A 20,194-nucleotide genomic window follows, 5' to 3' on the forward strand; every position below is an offset into this window, starting at 1 on the left:
TATATACACCATCCTTTGTGTGAAAATGTTTGCTCCTCAGGTTTCTTTCAAATCTTTCCCCTCTTAAACCTATGCCCTCTAGTTTTGGACTCCCCTACTCTGGGAAAAAGACCTCGTCTATTCACCTTATCTATGTCCTTCATGATTTTATAAACCTCTATGAGGTCACTCCTCAGCATCCAATGCTTCAGGGGAAAAAAATGTCCCAGCCTATCCAACCTCTCCTTATAACTCAAAGCCTCCAGTCCTGGCAATATCCTTGTGAATTTTTCTGTTCCCTTTCTAGTTTAACAATATCTTTCCTGCAGCAACTAGAATTGTATGTGGTATTCCAAAAGTGGCCTCATTAATGTCCTATACAGCCACAACATGATGTCCCAATTCCTGTACTCAATGCTCTGACCAATGAAGGTAAGCATGTCAAATGTTGCCTTCATCACGCTATCTGTGCTGCCACATTCACGGAACTATCAACTGCACCCCTAGATCCTTCTGTTCAACAACACTCCCCAGGGTCCTGCGATTAACTGTGTAAGACCTGTCCTGGTTTGCATTACCAAAATGCAACATCTCGCATTTATCTAAATTAAACTCTGTCTGCCACTTCTCATCTCATTGGCCCATCTGATCAAGATCTCTTTGTACTATACAGCCAATTTTGGTGGCATCCATAAACTTACTAACCATAGTCTTATAATCTCATCCAAATCATTGATATAAATGATGAACAACAGTAGACCCAGAACCAATCTTTGCAGCACACTGCTGGTCACAGGCCTCCAGTCCCAATAAAAATCCTCTACCACCACCTTCTATCTTTTACAATCAAGCTAATTTTGTATCCAATTGGCTATCTATCCATGGATTCTGTATGATCTAACCTTACTAACTAGTCTACAGGCTTTAGGGAGTCAGGTTAGTTGTTTCACTAGCCTCTGATTTGCTATTGTAGTCACTGTGTTTTGACAGTCTACTCCAGTTTCTGGTCAATGGTAACCCCCCAGGATGTTGATTATGGGGGAATTCAATGCCATTGAATGTCAAGGGATGACGGATTAGGTTCTTAATTGTTGGAAATGGTTATTACCTGGCACTTGTGTGGTGTGAATGTTAATTTCCAACTGTTGCTCTGAACCTGGACATTGTGCATGTCTTGCTGCATTTGGAGATGGACTGCTTCAGTATCTGAGGAGAAACGAATGGTGTTGAACATGGGGTAGTCATCAGCGAATATCCTCACTTCTGCCTTTATGAAGGAAGGAAGGTCATTGACAAAGCAGTTAAAAAGATGTTACCCTGATGAACTCCTGCAGTGAAGTCCTGCAAGTGGAGATGATTGACCTCCAACAAGCACAATCAACTTCCTTGTGTTTCCTATTGACTCCAGTTTTACTAGGGCTTCCTGATGCCATGCTCGGTCAAATATAGTATTGTTATCATGGGCAGTTTGTCTCACCTCCCCTCTACAATTCAGCTCTTTTGTCCATTCTTAACCCCAAATTGTAATGAGGTCAGGAGTCAAGTGATTCTGGGAGAATGCAAACCAAGTATCACTGAACAGATTATTGCTGAGTATGTGCTACTTGATAGCACTATTAATTAAACCTTCCACCACCTTACTATCAACAAGAGTGTGGCAGTAATTGTCTGAGTTGGATTGTCCTTTTTTCTGGATACAGGACATATCTGGGCAATTTTCTACATCATTAGATAGTCTCCAGTGTTAAAATTGTACTGGCAGAGCTTGGTTCATGGAGCAGTAGGTTCTATAGCACCAGTCTTCAACATTATTCCCAAAATGCTTTCAAGACCCATAGCCTTTGCAGTATCCAGTGACTCCAACCATTTCTTGAGTGAATGACATGCAGTGAATTGAATTGACTGTAGACTGATATCTTTGATGTTGGGGACCACTGGAGGAGGCCGAGATGGATCATCCATTCAGCACTTCTGGTTGAAGATTGCTGCGAATGATTCAGCTTTATCTTTGCACTGAATGCTGGACTCTTCCATCATTGAGGATGGGGAGACTTGAGGAGGTTCCTCCAGTAAGTCACTTAATTGGCCACTGCCATTCACAACTAGACTTTGTTCTGATTCATTGGTTGTGGAATTGCTTAGCTCTGCCTATCACTTGCTGCCTATGCTGTTTGTCACACATGTAGGCCTGTTTTCTAGCTTCACCAGGTTGACAGCTCATTTTTAGTTATGACAGGTGCTGCTTCTGGCATGCTCCACTGTATTGTTCATTGAACCAGAGTTGATCTCCTCACTTGATGGCAGTGGTGGAGATGGTGTGCCATGAGGTTACAGATTGGGTTGGAGTACAATTCTGCTGCTGCTGCTCAATGTCCACAGCGTCCCATGGATTCCATGTCTTAAGTTGTTAGATCTGTTCAAAATTTGTTCCATTTTGTGCAGGCATACAGCCACACATGATGGAGGATAGTCTGAATATGAAGATGAGACTTTGTTTCCTCAGAAACTGTGTAGTGGTTATTCTTACAAATAATGTCATGAACAGAAGCATCTGCAGCAGATTGTTGAGGATGAGGCCTCGTGCTCTGCTGCAGACTCAGTCGAGCAACTATGTCCATTAGGATTGGACCAGGTCAGTCAGTGGTGGTGATGCTGAGCCATGCTTGGTGATGGACATTGAAGATTCCCAACTATAGACCAAAGTTCACCACCTCTGCTGGCTGGTTAAGATGTTAGATTAGATTCTCTAAGCGTGAAAACAGGCCAATTGGCCCAACAAGTCCACACTGACCCTCCAAAGAGTATCCCACCCAGACCGATTTCCTGACATTTTTCCCTGACTAATGCACCTAATACTATGGGCAATTTAACATGGCCAATTCACCTGACCTGCAAATCTTTGGATTGTGGGATGAAACCGGAGCAACCAGACGAAACCCACATACACATGGGGAGAATGTGCAAACTCCACACAGACAGACACCCGAGGCTGGAATTGAACCTGGGCCCCTGGTGCTGCAAGGCAGCAGTGCTAACCACTGAGTCCCAATGTTGCCCTAGCCACCAAGCATTTGGCAGAGATCTTGTTTTTAAGTACAATTCTGTGAGCATCACTGTGTCAGGATGTAGCTTGAACAGTCTGTGAATCAGCTCTCCCAAATTTGGCATTAGCTGCAGCGAGATGTCTCCAGCCACTGATACAACTGCGTGGCTTGTTGGTACGTTTAAGATGGCAGTTAAGAGTGTGGAGTCACATGTAGGCCAGCCTAGGTCAGGTCAGCAGATTTCCTTCCCTAAATGTCATTAGTGGACCAGGTGGGCTTTTACAACAATGGTTTTATAGGCATCATTGGATTGACTTCCAGATTTGATCCTGCATTTCCAAAATATTACCTGGATCTAGGATTACTAGCCTAGCAGCAACAGCACTAGGCCATTGTTTCCTCATGAGACCACTACCACCACCACCACCACCACCAGCAAGTTACTGGCTTGGAGCTATAATACCCTTCCTTCACTGTAACTGGGTCAAAACATTGGAATTCCCTCTCGAACAACATTGTGGCTGTCCATACACTATATAGTCTGCAATGATTCAAGGCAGTAGCTTGCACCATGTTCTCTAGTGCAATTAGGGGTCAGAAATAAATGCTATCTTGTCAGAAAAGTCCACATCCAATAACTGAATAAAAATAAATTAAGTCTCACCCAAAAAAAACAGACTCAATGACCAATCATCAGGTCAAATTGAGTGTTCTTTGTACTCAATGGTTATGGTGTGAAATATGCTTACCTCCTGCAAGCCTTAATAATTGAAGTGATGGCATTCTGAGACCAAAGCAGTGTACAGAAAAATATTTTGAAAAAATAGAGGCAGGTTCAACTGAGGCAGTCAAGATTGCTTTGGATGATTACTTAAATAGAAACAATGTGCAAGATCATGGCAAAAGAGCCATGGGAGTGACACTAAATTCAGCCACAATGGACTTGAATGTCTTCCTTCTGCAATGAGCAGCAGCAGCAGAATTGTATTCAGTCACAACCATATTCATGAAAGTACATCTTTGGTGTTGCAACATATCGTATTCCAGTCACCCCAATCAAAGCCAATGTAATGGAGGTTGGGTCATTGAATTTGTTCAAGGCTGAGTGAGATAGACTTTTGATAGACAAGGGAAAAAAAGGTTATTGGGGATGGGTTTGGGGGGGGGGGGGTGGCGGTAGCAGACATGAAAGTGAAGCTGAGACCACAACCTGATCAATCATGACCTAACTGAATGAAGAAGCAAGCTCGACAGGCCAAAAGGTTTACTTCTGTTCCTCTGATGGCAGCTCCATTGATTAATGGCCAAATCTTAGCTCTTAATATACCAGGCAAGGCACGTGGTATTCTCAATTCACCACAGCTTATAGTTTCAAAGAGCTCATCATGTGTGCTGAAATATCTTTGCAGAAATCAAGAGGTGCTGCATTCTTCGGGCTGCTACTCTTTAGATGAAACTTCAGATCAATGCTTTTCCACCTGTTGATGTAGATGTTAGGACACAAATGAGATGATTAAATTAGATTCCCTCCAGTGTGGAAACAGGCCCTTCTGCCCAACCAGTCCACACCGACCCTCCAAAGCATAACCCACCCAGACCCATTTCCTCTCTGACTAATGCATCTAACACTATGGCAATTTAGCATGGCCAATTCACCTGGCCGGCACATCTTTGGACTGTGGGACGAAACCGGAGCAAACCCACGCAGACATGGGGAGAACATGCAAAGTCCACACAGACAGTCACCCGAGAATGGAATCGAACCTGGGACTCTGGTGCTGTGAGGCAGCAGTGCTAACCACTGAGCCACCATGCCACCCCAATTGTTACAATTGTTCCATCTGCTCCTGTTTTCCTGACTGGATGCAAACTATCTGAAGTATTTGACGTTGCAGTTATATATTGTGATGGAAGATTGAAAAGAAACACTTGTTGATACAAGGTTGCTGGAAATTTAAAACTCTATCGCCCACAATCTCTGTATGCTAGGGGTCAATTAAAACTTTTAAGATTGACATCAATAATTTTTTGACATCAGTGTTTTTACTTGTGGCTATCACGTGGCATAATCAAAGGCAGGGGTTATGGTAAAGATCAGTCATCATCTGATTAAAGATGGAACAGACTCCAGGGATTGAATAGCCCATACTTATTCCTCGGTAAAATCTTTCAACTTCAGCAGTTACCTTTGCATATAAAAAAGTTCCAGACTTCACTCCTTTAATTCTAAGATTTACTCTGAATTTCTTTCACCAGGGGAAATACATCCCTGAAATGACACAACCAAATATCTTAATTATTTGAAATATCTCAATTCAATTGCACTCTTCTCTGTCCCTTTTCACTGTTCCCCCATGCCCCCAACAATTTCCAATCTTAGAGGGACACAGATAGAATTCATGCAACTGCCTACATAACTTGATCCTTTAGTTGTAATCATTCTAGTGAATTTCCATTGTGACATCATGAGCAGCAAGTCAAGAGGAAGACAGATTTCCTGAGGAATTTGCTTAAAAGAGACAAGAACCAATACCTGACCTTCCAATGTCTTCACTTCCTGTCTGAAATAGGCATTACCATTGGACCGTCCAAAGGGTGTGATAAGTGAAATGATATAGCCTATGAGTAGATTCAACTGAACAGAACACACAAGTCAGGGGACAAGGTGGTGTAGTGGTAATCCAGGAACACTGGTTAATATCCTGGGAACATGGCTTCAAACCCCACCATGGTGAAATTTGAAATCAAGCCAACCACTGTTATAGAATCATAGAGATGTACAGCATGAAAACAGACCCTTTGGTTCAACTTGTCACATGCTGACCAGCTATCTCAACCCAATCTAGTCCCACCTGCGAGGACCCGGCCCATATCCCTCTAAACCCTTCTTATTCATATACCCATCCAAATGCCTTTTAAATGTTGCAATTGTCTAGCCACCATCACTTCCTCTGGCAGCTCATTCCATGCATGTACCACCCTCTGCGTGAAAAAGTTGCCCCTTAGGCCTCTTTTATATCTTTCCCCTCTCACCCTAAACCTATGCCCTCTAGTTCTGGACTCCCCCACCCCCAGGAAAAAGACTTTGCCTACTTATCCTATCCAAGCCCTTCATGATTTTATAAACCTCTACAAGGTCACCCCTCAGCCTCTGACACTCCAGGGAAAACAGCCCTCGCCTGTTCAACCTCTCCCTCTCCCTGTAGCTCAAATCCTCCAACTCTGGCAACATCCTTGTAAATCTTTTCTGAACACTTTCAAGTTTCACAACATCTTTCCGATAGGAAGGAGACCAGAATTGCATGCAATATTCCAACAGTGGCCTAACCAATGTCCTGTGTTCACCAGTACCCTTTAGGGAAGCAAATCTACCAAACCTACCTAGTCTGGCCATACATGATTCCAGATTGACAGCAATGTGGTTACCTCTTAGCTGCACTCTTGGAAATTAGGGATAGACAATAAATGTAGGTCCAGTCAGTGACAATCCTGCAAAAGCCCGAAATGTCAATTTTCCTGCTCCTTGGATGCTGCCTGACCTGCTGTGCTTTTCCAGCAAAACACTAAATCTTGACTAGAAACAAGCTGTAATGGAAAATTAACAAAATTAACATTTACTCTGAAATCCATTTACTCTGAAATCTGAAAGACAATGCTTTACTATATTTAAATCTTTCTGACACTTTTCAACTTTGCTGAAGTCTGTAGTCAAGGAACAGCTTGTCTCTGCGGAACTTTGTAAACATTCAACAAGAGAAAAATATAAGAACAGTATGTCCACAGCAAGGGAATGAAAAGAATACCAACTCAAATCTTCACAGTCTTTGTCCTTGATAGTGTGATAAGAAATGGTATAAGAAGAGTTTTGAATTATGCTCAGGGTCCTTGCATAAGGCATTTTTTGCCAAGCGCATGTGTTCCCTCTGCAGTGCAAAGGTTAAAAAAATTAATAAAGCTTTTTGGTTGCTCTTGCTAATAGTTGAGTCGAATCCATTTAATCTCCACGACACAAGCTCTGTCCAACCTTTCCTCACAAGGCAACCCATTCCTTCCATCTATCATTAAAGCTCCTCTGAACCATCTCCTACACATTCACATCCATTCTTAAGTGAGGAGATGAAAACTGTGTTTAGTATTCAAGATGTGGTCTCATCAATGCCCTGTATAACTGAATTACCTTTAGGTTCAGTTGGGTGTCATTATATCTTACTCCTGAATCAGACAGTTATTGGTTTACATCCCACTCCAGAGATTTGAATACAACAATTTAAGTAACATTTCCAGTGCAGTATAATGAAGTTGCCACCTTTAGAAAAGGTTAACAGAGCTGGCCCTCTCAGATGGATGTAAAATATCCCATGGCATTAATTTGAACAACTTCTCCTCAGCGTTCAATCCTCAACTAGGATGCCAATTATTTATGTATTATTAGGAGCTGTGTATAAATTGACAACTGCATTTCTAACAGTAATTCTTTGACTGTGCAGCATTTTGGTAGAGAGATGGTGCCATATAAATGTGGTTTACAAAAGTGAATTGGCTAAAAATAAAATTGCATGGCTACAGAAAAAAGGGGAAGAGTAGGACTAGCTGGAACAAGACTATCATATTGAACAAGCAATATGGAACTGAATCCTAAACCTCACCTTGTCCACTAAGATCTCCCAATAAAAAGCCCACTGGATTCTATGGAATAATCCACAGATTATTTTGTAGATGCCTGTTGGAGGGATAGACTTCAATTGGACCAATTTAGAAACAGTCAAGGACGTTCTTGAGTTTGTACAGATTTAGAATTTAGGTCTGACCAAACATCAGACATTTCACCCGGTTTAATTCCAGTGTCAAGCTAGATTCCAAATATAGATTTGAGCTGTTTTGCACCAGTGTTTCTTATTGAGCAGGATAGTTATGCATCATTTTTACAATTTAATCCATTCATAGGTTGCAGACACTACTGATAAGGCCAAAACTTTACTGGTTATCTCTACTGGTCCATTGAGAACATTGTGGTTATTGTACGTCCTGTAATGCCAACAGCTCTTGTCTTAAACATGATGTAGTTTATTGCATAATAGGAATCATCTACAAGTTGGACATTGTTATTTAGATTATCAGGATACCTGTGAATACCGGTTCTTTACCTGCCAAGATGTTAAGATGTTCTGCCTTTCTCCTTTCAATTACTTATGACATTAGATTGGGTGGACATAAATGCAGTCTCTAGCATTAACTCCTTTAGAGGCATTGCTTTGTACAACAGAAGTAGGCCTTTTGAAGTCCATACAGATGAAGGTACTTCCACAGTGTGGTTAGGCAGCAAGACCCAGAACTTTGACTGAAGGGAGATGGAGGAACGGTGCTGGATATCAATGTTGCAATGATGTGTAACTTGGAAGGGAATATGCAGGGACTGGTATTCCCAAGTATTAAAATACAGTATTTGAAGTTTGCAGATAACACAAAACTGGATGGAAATACAGATTGTGGCAAGAATGTCCAAGAGTTCAATGGAGGCAGAATCAACCAATAAATTCAATAAATAAATAAATATGTTTTTGATGAAAAGTGGGATAAAGAGCTATGAGGAAACAGATAGGAAAGTGTAGTTGAAACCAGCATAAGATCAGCAATGATCATGTTAAATTGCAGAGTGGGTTGAATTGCTTACTCCCACTTCTAATTCCTAGGTGTCCATGTTGCAAAGATGCTTCCAGAAAATTTTACAAGCTGTGTGAGTGGACAATAACATGGCGGAGGAGAAAGTGAGTTAAAATCTTCGAGGAGAAAGCGAGTTAAAATCTTCGAGGAGAAGGGCTTATGCCCAAAACGTCGATTCTCCTGTCCCTTGGATGCTGCCTGACCTGCTGTGTTTTCCAGCAACACATTTTCAGCAGCGACAATAACATGGCATTTGGCTTATAATTGGATAAATATAGTGCTATCCACTTTGGTAGGAGGAATGAGGTGCAAATTATTCTTTGAATGGTGAGACATTACAAAGTATTGATATCCAAATGGACCAATTATTCCTCAATCATTGCAAGCTACCATGGCATATGCAGCAAGCAACTCAGAAGGCAAATGATTTATTGGCCTTCATCACAAGAGGATTTGAGTACAGGAACAAAGATGTTTTGTTTCAATTGTTTCGAACTTTGTTGAGACCACACCTGGGGTATCGTGTGCAGTTCAGTTCCCTTGTCTAAGGAAGGATATATCTGCCATACAGATAGTGCAACTGATATTCACCAGTTTAATCCCTAGAATAGCCAGACTGTTTCATGTTGGAATTATTTATGGGCTATGTGAAAAAAAGGAATATATTGAACTATATTGGGCACTTTCTGGCTTAAACAAGGTTGTAACGATGGATTTGAAGGGAATCCATGTGTTTTGTTGGAAATTAACCCAACAGTTTACTGTCAGCTGTGACCAACCTGCTAATTACAGAAAGGCAAGTGGCTTTGCACAAATGGCCAAGCAAAGCTTTAAGAGAGACAAGCTGTTAGCAATTTGATTTTCACAACAAGAAACAGTGAGAATTCATCAAACACTATCCTTTTTCAGGCCATTGGTCAATAGAGCCTTAGAGATGTTAAGCATGGAAACAGACCCTTCAGTCCAACTCGTATGTGCCGACCAGATATCCCAAACCAATCTAATCCCACCTGCGAGCACCTGGCCCATATCCCTCCAAACCTTTCCTATTCATATAAATATTCAGATGCCTTTTAAATGTTGCAATCGTACTAGCCTCCATCACTTCCTCTGGCAGCTCATTCCATACACGTACCACCCTCTGAGTGAAAAAGAAATGCCCCTTAGGTCTCTTTTATATCTTTCCCCTCTCACCCTAAACCAATGCTGTCTAGTTCTGGACTTTCCCACCCCAGGGAAGAGATTTTGTCTATTTATTCTATCCATGCCCACCATGATTTTATAAAGGTGATTTACCCTTTTAAAAATATCAGCTCTGCAACACCATTTGTGCTATGATCGTGTGCTTGTTTTGGAACTGGTAGTGGATATAGTTCTAATTCCAGATTTTAGCACGTGCTAACCAATTTTGCGACTTGTCAGAAATTGTAAAAATAAGAAATGGATTATTTTGAGTTCATTAATGAAAACTGATGAAATCTTTGGCATTCTCTACCCTGCAGGATGGTGGAAAATAATTCAGTATGTTTAAGATTGAGATTGATAGATTTCTAGTTATTAGTGACATCAGGGATATGGGATAGTGTTGGCATTAATGCAGATGATTGGCCATGATCGAGAACAGGCTCAAGGGACTGATTGACCTACTCCTGCTCCTACATTTCTCCACATCTTCTTCCAGGCAGCAGAAATTATAAGTTTTGGAACTGTGAATGCAATTTAAGAACTTCTTAGAAATCTCAGCAATCACCAAGAACGTGACTCTTGCAGGTAAATCTGTATTCAGACTTTGGGCAATGTCTCAGTTTCCCATGGAATCGTACAAAATACGAGCTAGTCATATTGCCTATGTCAGCGCTTTGGAAGAACTATCCCGATTTGTTCCAGCCCCTCATTTCTTCCCCAGAGCCATACACGTTTTTCCTTTGCAAGTATTTATTTAATTCCCTTTGAAAATTACTATTGAAACAGCTTCCACCATAATTTTTGGCAATAAATTCCAGATCACAATTCATTGCATAAAGGAAACTTGTCATCCATCTCCTGTCCAGATATTTCCCAATTATCTGAAGTCTGCGCCCATTGGTTACCGACCCACCTGCTACAGTACAGGGGACGCCTCCCATCCTCTATAATCGAAACATTTCAGAATGTAAACATTCTCTGCTATAATTAGAACCATCTGTTTTGTTCTCTCCCAGCATACTTGAAGTCCCTCAAACATGATTGGGGAAGTAATTTATTCCCTCCTTCCAATCAGTTTACTCCCCACCTTCCCTCTTGAAAATATTAATTCCTTTTTTGGGGAATGTGTATGTACCATGGCTACGGATCTCCGCTCAACATTCACACGAGTCGTTATTTATACACATCCCTTTCGGGACAGAATCACAGCGAAGTTTTATCCTACTTTCGTTCAATACTTCAATCACAACAAGAATCTGAAGCAAAATCCTTTTATATAGATGTGAGGTTATAGATAGCTGGCTGTGAACGATAGGAAGAATAGCCTAAAATATCTGGCAGTAAATGGCTGAAAAAAATAAATGGACAATTCAAAATGTTCAACGAAACTACATTATATTGAAAAACAAAATATGATTGAGAGAGATGCATCTGTGATTTAGTAAGGAAGTTAAGGATTATAATAGGTTAGCAGCTTATAATATTGCAAAGAATTCATAAATCTGAGGATATAAGAGCATTTTCGAAACCAGGGAAAGGCCACCCAAGAGAAGTTGCACAACAGAAATACACAATAACCTCAGAGAAAAGAGTAAGCAAATCAAAGTGATTAATATCCGCAGAGCAAATATGTTGGAGAAACTTCAAGAGTAAAATCTGATACCCTCAGGATCTGGTGATCGACACCGTGGGATACTAAAACAGATAATGGATACACCAGTGAGGTTTTCCCAAAATTCTTAATCAGTCCCAGCAGATAGAAAATCTAACACTGCCAATCAAGAAAGGAGGGAAGAGAAAACGCATTAAACTACAGGTCTGTTAGTCTGACATCAGACGTTGGAAAAGTGCTGGAATTACTAAAGCAGTGTAACAATGCACTTGGTAAAACAAAGATGAGAGCAAGTGGAAACACCGTTCTAACGGCACGAGCTAGGTATGGAGGTAGAAAATGTGGCACTGGAGGATGAGGGACCAGGAATTAACGTTTGTCAGTAAAATATTGGGCCACATTGGAAATGGACTTGTTAACAGGATAGAATATCGTGGGCGGCACGGTGGCACAGTGGTTAGCACTGCTGCCTCACAGCGCCTGAGACCCGGGTTCAATTCCCGCCTCAGGCGACAAACTGTGTGGAGTTTGCACGTTCTCCCCGTGTCTGCGCAGGTTTCCTCCGGGTGCTCCGGTTTCCTCCCACAGTCCAAAGATGTGCAGGTCAGGTGAATTGGCCATGCTAAATTGCCCGTAGTGTTAGGTAATGGGGTAAATGTAGGGGTATGGGTGGGTTTCACTTCGGCCGGTCGGTGTGGACTTGTTGGGCCGAAGGGCCTGTTTCCACACTGTAATGTAATCTAATCTAATATAAAACGTAGGCATTTCACAAGAACCACAAGTTATACACATCTTTTAATACATTTTGAAAATGTTTTGTTCACTTCAAACCTTCATCTGGATACATCTTAAACTCAAGAAAGATGAGGACATTAACTATATTGCTGTATTTGAACATGCGTAGTTTCCAAACCTCTCCAGTGTATAAAGCCTGTGCATCCACAGCTGGGAAAGATGCTGCCGGTATAACTTCTCTCTTCTCATCCCTAACACTTCCTCAGAGCTTATTCGCCTATCCCGAAGTTAAAAAGCTGGACATTGACATTCCTGATGAAACGTTTTGCCCGAAACGTCGATTCTCCTGCTCCTCGGATGCTGCCTGACCTGCTGTGCTTTTCCAGCACCACTCTGATCTAAATTCTCATTTCCAGCATCTGCAAGTCCTCACTTTTGCCTCATTGACATTTCCGTTATATTGCAGGTAATTTATTGAACAAACGACGTTCGCTACTAGCAACTTCTAAACACGTAGCATCTGGTATGTTTTTACTTTAAAACAAAAACTGTTTTTGCTTTTTTTAAAGCCATTTAATTCTTTGTACATATTCAGTTAAAACAATCATCCTCAGTTTGTGAAGCTGAAGGGGTTTTCCTTCTGAAAGTTTGCAACTTGGCAAGCTAAATAATAGAGAAACTTTTCGGCGATTGATGATACATCAGTTTGTTTATGGAAACCTCGGTTTATTAAGCCCAGATACTGTCAAATAGGAAAAGTATACAATAGAGTCATTTTATACTTCCAATGCATGGGAGGGAAACCTATTGGGAAAATGTGCATCTGCCGCCTATGATTTTACATCTGCTAATTTCGCTAACAGGACATTTACTCAGACGTTAAAATAACATGAAACTACATCAATGATGGAGAGAAAGTGGAGTAATTCCAGAAGCTGTAAAAGACTCTGAATGAGTAAGGTGATAGCTGGAAACATTCAAGAGAGGCCTACATGTTCCAAACAAGGTGAAAGGATGTCCAGTTCCAATATTGTTGTCTTCATGCTGCCCACCCAACACACAGATGATTCACCCAGAGTTCCTCCAATAATGCGTGTAGCCCTTCAACTACAGCAAACTTCATCCAGGGTGCTCCATTAACACTTAAAATCCTAATGAGTTTAGGATTATCCCTAAAAGGGGGTGGGGTGGGGTGGGAGCATGGCACGGTGGCTCAGTGGGTAGCACTGCTGCCTCACAGCGCCACGGACCCGGGTGACTATCTGTGTTGAGTTTGCACATTCTCCCCGTGTCTGCGTGGGTTTTCTCCGATTGCTCTGGTTCTCTCCCACAATCCAAAGATGTCCGGTTTGGGTGAATTAGTGTTAGTGCTCAGGGATGTATACGCTAGGTGCATTACTCAGGGATAAATATAGGGGTAAGAGAATGGGTCTGGGTGGCTTACTCTTCACTGTGTTGATGTGGATTTGTTGGGCCAAAGGGCCTGTTTCCACACTGTAGGGATTCGAATTCTCAGATTCATGCCCCTCCTTTCAAACTATATAGCCCCTTCTTCCCTTTAGTACTTCTCTGATGCTATTTCGGAATCTGCCTGCAATTATCTGTTTACAACACTCAGATCCTGAATGTCTTGAGTATCAGACACAGCACTTGAAACATGCTCTTATTTGATCACGACAGTAGTGTCCAACCTGCTTTCAGGATTCCAAAATGTTAACGTTGAGTTGTTTCTCCTGGTCATGTATGTAACTTAATACATACTTCCAAACACTTCATAGGAACATAGTTAAGCAAAATTTGACATCAAGCCCCAATGCAATATTAGGTGCAATAGCCAAAAGTTTGACCATACAGCCAGGTTCTAAATACAGTCTTCAAGGAGGTTGAGAGTCTTAGCAAGGGAATTTCAGAGCTTAGGGCCAAATCAGCTGAAAACATAACCATCAATGGTGCAACCATTAAAAATGGCATGTCAAGATGCCTAAATAAGGTGATATCTCTGTGGGTTGTGCTGGAGGTGATTACAGAGGTAGTGATGGACAAGGTCACAGAGGGATCTGAAAATAAAAATAAGAATTTAAAAAATTCTGGCATTATTTGACTGGGAGTCAATACAGGTATGAGCACAACTGATGGGAGAGTTATGATATGCACAAATATTTAGGATGATCCCAAATTTAGGAAAATGTAGGCCAAGCAGGAATGGGATGGAAATTAAAAAAAAAGGATTTCAGTAGCAGCAGAGGTGAAACTATGTGATGTTATGTCATGAAGATAGTCAGATTGGAAGCTCATTACAGGGTCAAATATGACAACACCTAGTGAACAGTCTGATTCCATCTCAGACAAGTACCTGGGAGAGAGATGCAGTCAACAACAGGTAATGGAGTTTGTGGCAACAACCAAAAACAACAGATTTCGTCTTCTCCATTGTGATTCCAGGAAAACATCTGCTGATTTTGGTGGGCTTTACAGTAGTTGTGAAGATGCCTGCCATATGCATATGAAAATTAACAGTGAAAGGTAGAGACAGAGCACATAACCTGCACTTGAAAGGAAGTAAAACAAAATAAATGAGGTGGAGAATATTAATTAAGAATATTAATCTTTGGAACCAGCTCCCTTGGGAAATGGTTCCTACTGATTTATTTAAATGCAATGTAGATAGACATTGGGATCCATTATCTGAGTAATTTGGAATATTACGTGTGCTGATAAAGTGTAGCTTGAAAAGACGAGGATTTTGGATCTCTTGTTCCCAAGGTTCATTCTATCATGGAGAGTTCCTAATTTCATGTCTGGATCTATTGTCTCACATTGACTAATCATAGTGATTAATTTCTATCAATGACTTCATCATTTTTGTATCAGGCAATAGCTAGGATGGCAGACAGTGAACGAGACAAACATTGGTCCATTTTTCATCTAACACTTCCTGTCTTGTGGCTGCACCAATTTAATTAAGAGCACAACATTCAAGGTCTTCAAATGGATTCATTAGCAACCAGAGTGAGATATCCAACAATGGAATTAGAAAGGGGAACAGTCAGGCTTCTGAAAGGGAAATGAATGTACACAATCTTTCAAAAGATGTTTTATACTAACTGATAACTGGGATAATCCTTAAATCTCTGAATAATCAACTTTCAAATATAAAACAAGGCTCCCTTTACCAAGGCATTTAATATATAGAGTTTGTGACATGGATTACATTTTGTAAGTCAGCCTTTACTCAATGAGTCGTAGAGATGTCCAGCACAGAAACAGACCCTTTGGTCCAACTCATCTATGCTGACCAAATATCCGAGCCTAATCTAGTCCCACTTGCCAGCACCTGGCCCATATCCCTCCAAACCCTTCGTATTCATATACCCATCCAGATGCGTTTTAAATGTTGCAATTGTACCAGTCTCCACCACTTCCTCTGGCAGCTCATTCCAAACACATACCACCCTCTGCATGAAAACGTTGCCCCTTAGGTCCCTTTGCAAGCCTTAGTGAGCCTGAGAATAAGTTCTTTGAGAGAAGATAGCATAATCCTCAAATGGGAAGTCACTATATTCAGAGCGAAAAAAAGCCACTTGATCCCATTATATGTCTTTCTTGAGAGACACAGTGGAGAATCATGAAGCTCCAATCCAAGTCAGAATTATGATGCATAGAAAAATAATTTACATTCTTTAGGTTTTCAAAGACAGAGAGATAACAGCTTAGTCACAAATCGAACAATTTTCTAATTAGGCTCAGGGAACAAGACCACGGAGTCATTCCTGCAATGGCGAGAGATGTCAAGTTGCAAAGATGCCGCCTCCTAATGTGAACGGAGGGCTAATCAGGTCATGTTAAAAGGGAAAGACTTCTATTTATCTACCAACTTTCATGATCTCAGAATGTCTGAAAGTGATTAAATGGTCAAAACTGATTTGGAGGTGGGACCTCACCCAATAGTTTTCATGTACCAACTGAGTGTATTGAAAAAAAGCTGACAAAACAATTTCAAAGAAGAGTTACAGATTTAAGAGTCGCTCCATTCTCTGCCACACCATGACCATTAATTTATGTTTAAAAAATTAACCTATCCAGGAACAATAACACACTTCTGGGGCAGCCTGGATGACCACATGCGCCCTCATCACCATGAATTAACATTAAAATCCAAATTAGTTTCAGCATCAGCCTGGTATATTGATTAATCTCCCCTGTCCTTAACGGCTGCCACACTGCTTACATATATAAAAGTTTTCTACACTTCAGTTTTATGTGCCAAACAAAATATGGTCTGAGAAATGGTGGTAAGGGAATTAAGAAAGCAATCTGAGCAAGTTCCGACTGGATCTCAAACCATTTAAATGGTGGGTTTTTTTGGGCACGTTTGGGAGTTGTTGCCAATTTCTACATACATTTGCTCCCCTGAGATTCGAATGTTTTGTTTCGTTTCGTTGCTGCACGCAGGCTGACAAAAACAGAACTCAATTCCTAAAGACTCAATGCAATTTAAGTCTCAACTACAGTCCAATGCCTGCTTCGGGAACTCTGCTCCCAGACTCACCTTATCCCATTTCAAGCACCCTACTTCAGAGTTGAGTTTCATGAATCTGGTTGAAAGACACCCCCAAGATGACAGCTGTTCTGCGCAGTTGATTGAAAGTTAGCCATATGCTCACTACTACCTGCATTCCTCTAAAGCAGAAGCACCTTTTAATTGATGCTGAGAGAGCCAGCTCTTCCCTGACCTAACTCTGCTGTAAAAGAAAACGGCTGCATAACTTATTACTACTCATCTACACTTAACTTCGACATGGAACTCAGCTCTGCTAACTTGAACATCCTGTTTGCCATTCCTTTGCCAACAATTGATGGCAACACTGAGCAAAACACTGCAGTTTCTTCACATTGATATTATTGCATCAATTCTCCCCATTTCTGTAATCCTTCATGTTGCAGCCTTCATTAGTTTTGACAAAGTCATCAATTTTAAGTTAATGCTTTCTTGCTGCAGATGCTGCTAGATCTGTTGGCTATTTCCAGCACTGTTTTAAATTCAGATTTATAGCATCTATATTACTTTGTTTTTATTTCAAAGAGCTGGCAGGAGTTGAGGTGTGTTATGCATACCACCTTGATGTCAGGATACAGCTCTCACAGGAGCTGGATCTTTGTTGGGCTACATGTTTGTATGGGGGTTATAGGTTCCACAGGTACTGGATACGTGGTGACATGAGTCCCACTTCCCATGGCTCAAGCCTGGGGTATTGGTTCCACTGATCCCAACTCCATGCAGTGGGTAACTACAGCTAAGCAGCTGAAACCCCATCTTTGCATTTTGGTGCAGGGAATTATGGGAATCTATCATGATCAGTGGAATGACTGAAAGCCTTAAAGTCTTTTAGCTGATCAGACAGGATATGTAAATGATAGATCATTTGACAAAGCTCAGTTAATCAATTAGTTTTTTAGATTCCCTACAGTGCAGAAAAAGGCCCTTTGGCCCAACCAGTCCACATTGATCCTCCGAAGAGTAACCCACCCAGACCCATTTCCCTCTGACTAATGCACCTAACACAATGGACAATTTAGTATGGCCAATTAACCTGACCTGCACACTTTTGGACTGTGGGGGGAAACCGGAGCACGTGGAGAATGTGCAAACTCCACACAAGGCTGGAATTAAACCTGGGACCCTGGTGCTGTGAGGCAGCAGTGCTAACCACTGAGCCACCGTAACACCTTATTGTCTGCAGAGAATGTCTAAGAATGTTATTTACATGGATTTTGAGAAGGTATACGATTAAGTCTCTCTGAATAGACTATTGGTTGAATGTGAAGCACACAGAACTCAGAGCATTCTTGACCCAGTGAGAAATTTGGCTGCACAGGTGACAAAATTGGAACAATAGGCCGATACCAAAAAGGGCAGGCTGGACAGGACTGCCAGTGTCCTTCCAGAGTGTCTACTGGGGCCTTGTGATGGTGCTATTGTATTTACCTGAAGAAGAAAAACTTCAAAGACAACAGGACACAAACATACACAGCAATGATCCAACACAACTACATCAGTCGAGAAAATGTTAGAATTATAATCAAGACACAATCCTCCAAAAAAAAAGAATCTCAAGAGGAGACCTCAAATAAAAATGTTTTCAGCCCTGCATGGATGTTCATTTAGCCACCTTTATGCTGTTCCAGGATCCACATGCTCAGCCTAGACTGGAAGAACATCCCAGGGTCTTTGACCTAGTATAGTTTTTTTTTAAAAATAATTCAGCCAATGAAAAAGCTGTTCTCCATTGAAAATAGTTATATTTGGAGATACCACAATCATGTCAGCAGTGATTAGTGACCCAGTGGTTAACACTGCTGTCTCACAGCACCAGGGACCCAGGTTTGATTCCACCCTTAGGCAACTTTGTGGAGTTTGCACAGTCTCCCTGCATATGCATGGGTACCCTCCAGGTGCTCAGATTTCTTCCCACAGTCAATGGATATAGGGGTTAGGTGGATTGGCCATGCTAAATTGCCCATAGTGTTCAGGGATGTGTAGGTTAGGTGGGATATACGGGGTTACAGGGATTAAGGTGGAATCCTCTTCTGAGGGTCATTGTGGAGTCAATGGGCTGAATAGTCTGCTTCCACATTGTTACGATTCTTTGAGAATATACCTGTGGCTTAGTTTGACCACATATATATGGAAACTTTGCAATGATCATGCTCCACTTCATTGTTAAAGATGACTGGAGTAATACTGGGACCATGGAAAATCCGTTAACTTTGCCTTGTGCCTGCTGCGAATCTCTCAGCAGCATATGGAGTAGAGGGAGACAGAGTTAATCACAAAGCTAGTTCCTCCAGGGGATGTTGGAAGACGAATGATTCCCTGAACAATGCTGTTCCATTCTCCTCTCAGTAACGAGTACAGAGATATTTCCAAAAGAGGACCAGTGAGGGGCTTTCGATTTAAATTCCCTGTCCATCCTACGAAAAACCCGGTCACATTTTCTTTCAATTTAATTATTTTTTACTCTCCTCAAAGCAAGGAATGATCCTACTAGGAACAGAACACTATTTTTGTAATTATCAGCAGTGGCCAAGCCACTCAAATTAGGTATTTTGTAGCTTAGATACACAACATAGCTCCCTACAACAATCTGACCTTGGTACAGCATGTGTTCAGTAAGTTCACTTAATTTAGTCTTGTCAAGTACTTTTGACACAGCTGAGAGTAAAATTATACTGTTCCCATCAAACGCTCCAAGGGGAGGTATAGCACTGGGTTAGGTACAGAATAAAGCTCCCTCTACATTATTCACAGGACAGGTACAACACAGGGTTAGATGCAAAGTAAACCTTTACACTGCGATAATGTGTTGCATCCCTTTACTTCATTAGGGTCATACGTTTTCCTCTTCCTACGCCAGCCAGACTGTGACTTCTCAGAACAAGTTGGAGAAGTTGGTTGAGAATGAGAGGATGTTTTGTGTTGTGTACTCAGCCTGAATAAGAGTAGTCCAAATCCGTTCCAAGGACTGAGCAGGGTGTGGTGACTTTGATCCCATGTTTTGCAATTTAAACAAAGGTCTCCAGTGTGAAAGACCATGTCAGTTTTAAAATGTTTTCAAAGCACAAAAATTGGCGGGAGCTGTCAAACGGCCAGAGACCATTCCCATCTGATCACAGCCTTTCACACTTCTCAATTCTTTCACTCCTCGCAACAAACAGAACGAGTTTCAAGTGTGGTCGACCTGACTGAACACTTCAGACACCAAGGATGCTGAAATTTGTGAAAGGTCCCTGTGATTTGGTGCGACGCATTAATTCTCATCCTCAGATGATTCCACCTCAGCCTCTTCAAGCCACTTGATGAACTTCAGGAGCTGAAGAATAAAGGAACCAGTTAGAAAAATGTTGTGAATGTGCAAAACCCACACAGCAGCAATCCCAGGCTGTTTACAAAATGTTTGTTGTGCAAAGCAGAGACATC

The 20,194-nt window shown here is 41.4% G+C and overlaps 1 protein-coding gene across 1 annotated transcript in view; it reads right to left on the minus strand.

Annotated features, from left to right (window-relative positions):
* Window positions 1-15,380: 15,380 nt before the first annotated feature.
* Window positions 15,381-20,194, minus strand: part of eif2b5 (eukaryotic translation initiation factor 2B, subunit 5 epsilon) — a 52,931-nt gene continuing 48,117 nt past the window's right edge. Inside the window, exon 16 of the mRNA XM_043702620.2 lies at window positions 15,381-20,087. Coding sequence (XP_043558555.2) covers window positions 20,025-20,087 — 63 coding nt within the window. The 3' untranslated portion in view covers window positions 15,381-20,024. The remainder of the gene's footprint in view (window positions 20,088-20,194) is intronic.

Source organism: Chiloscyllium plagiosum, unplaced genomic scaffold (genome assembly GCF_037043375.1).
Source record: "Chiloscyllium plagiosum isolate Xiang-an unplaced genomic scaffold, Cpla_swu_hap1 HiC_scaffold_13, whole genome shotgun sequence".
NCBI lineage: Eukaryota > Metazoa > Chordata > Chondrichthyes > Orectolobiformes > Hemiscylliidae > Chiloscyllium > Chiloscyllium plagiosum.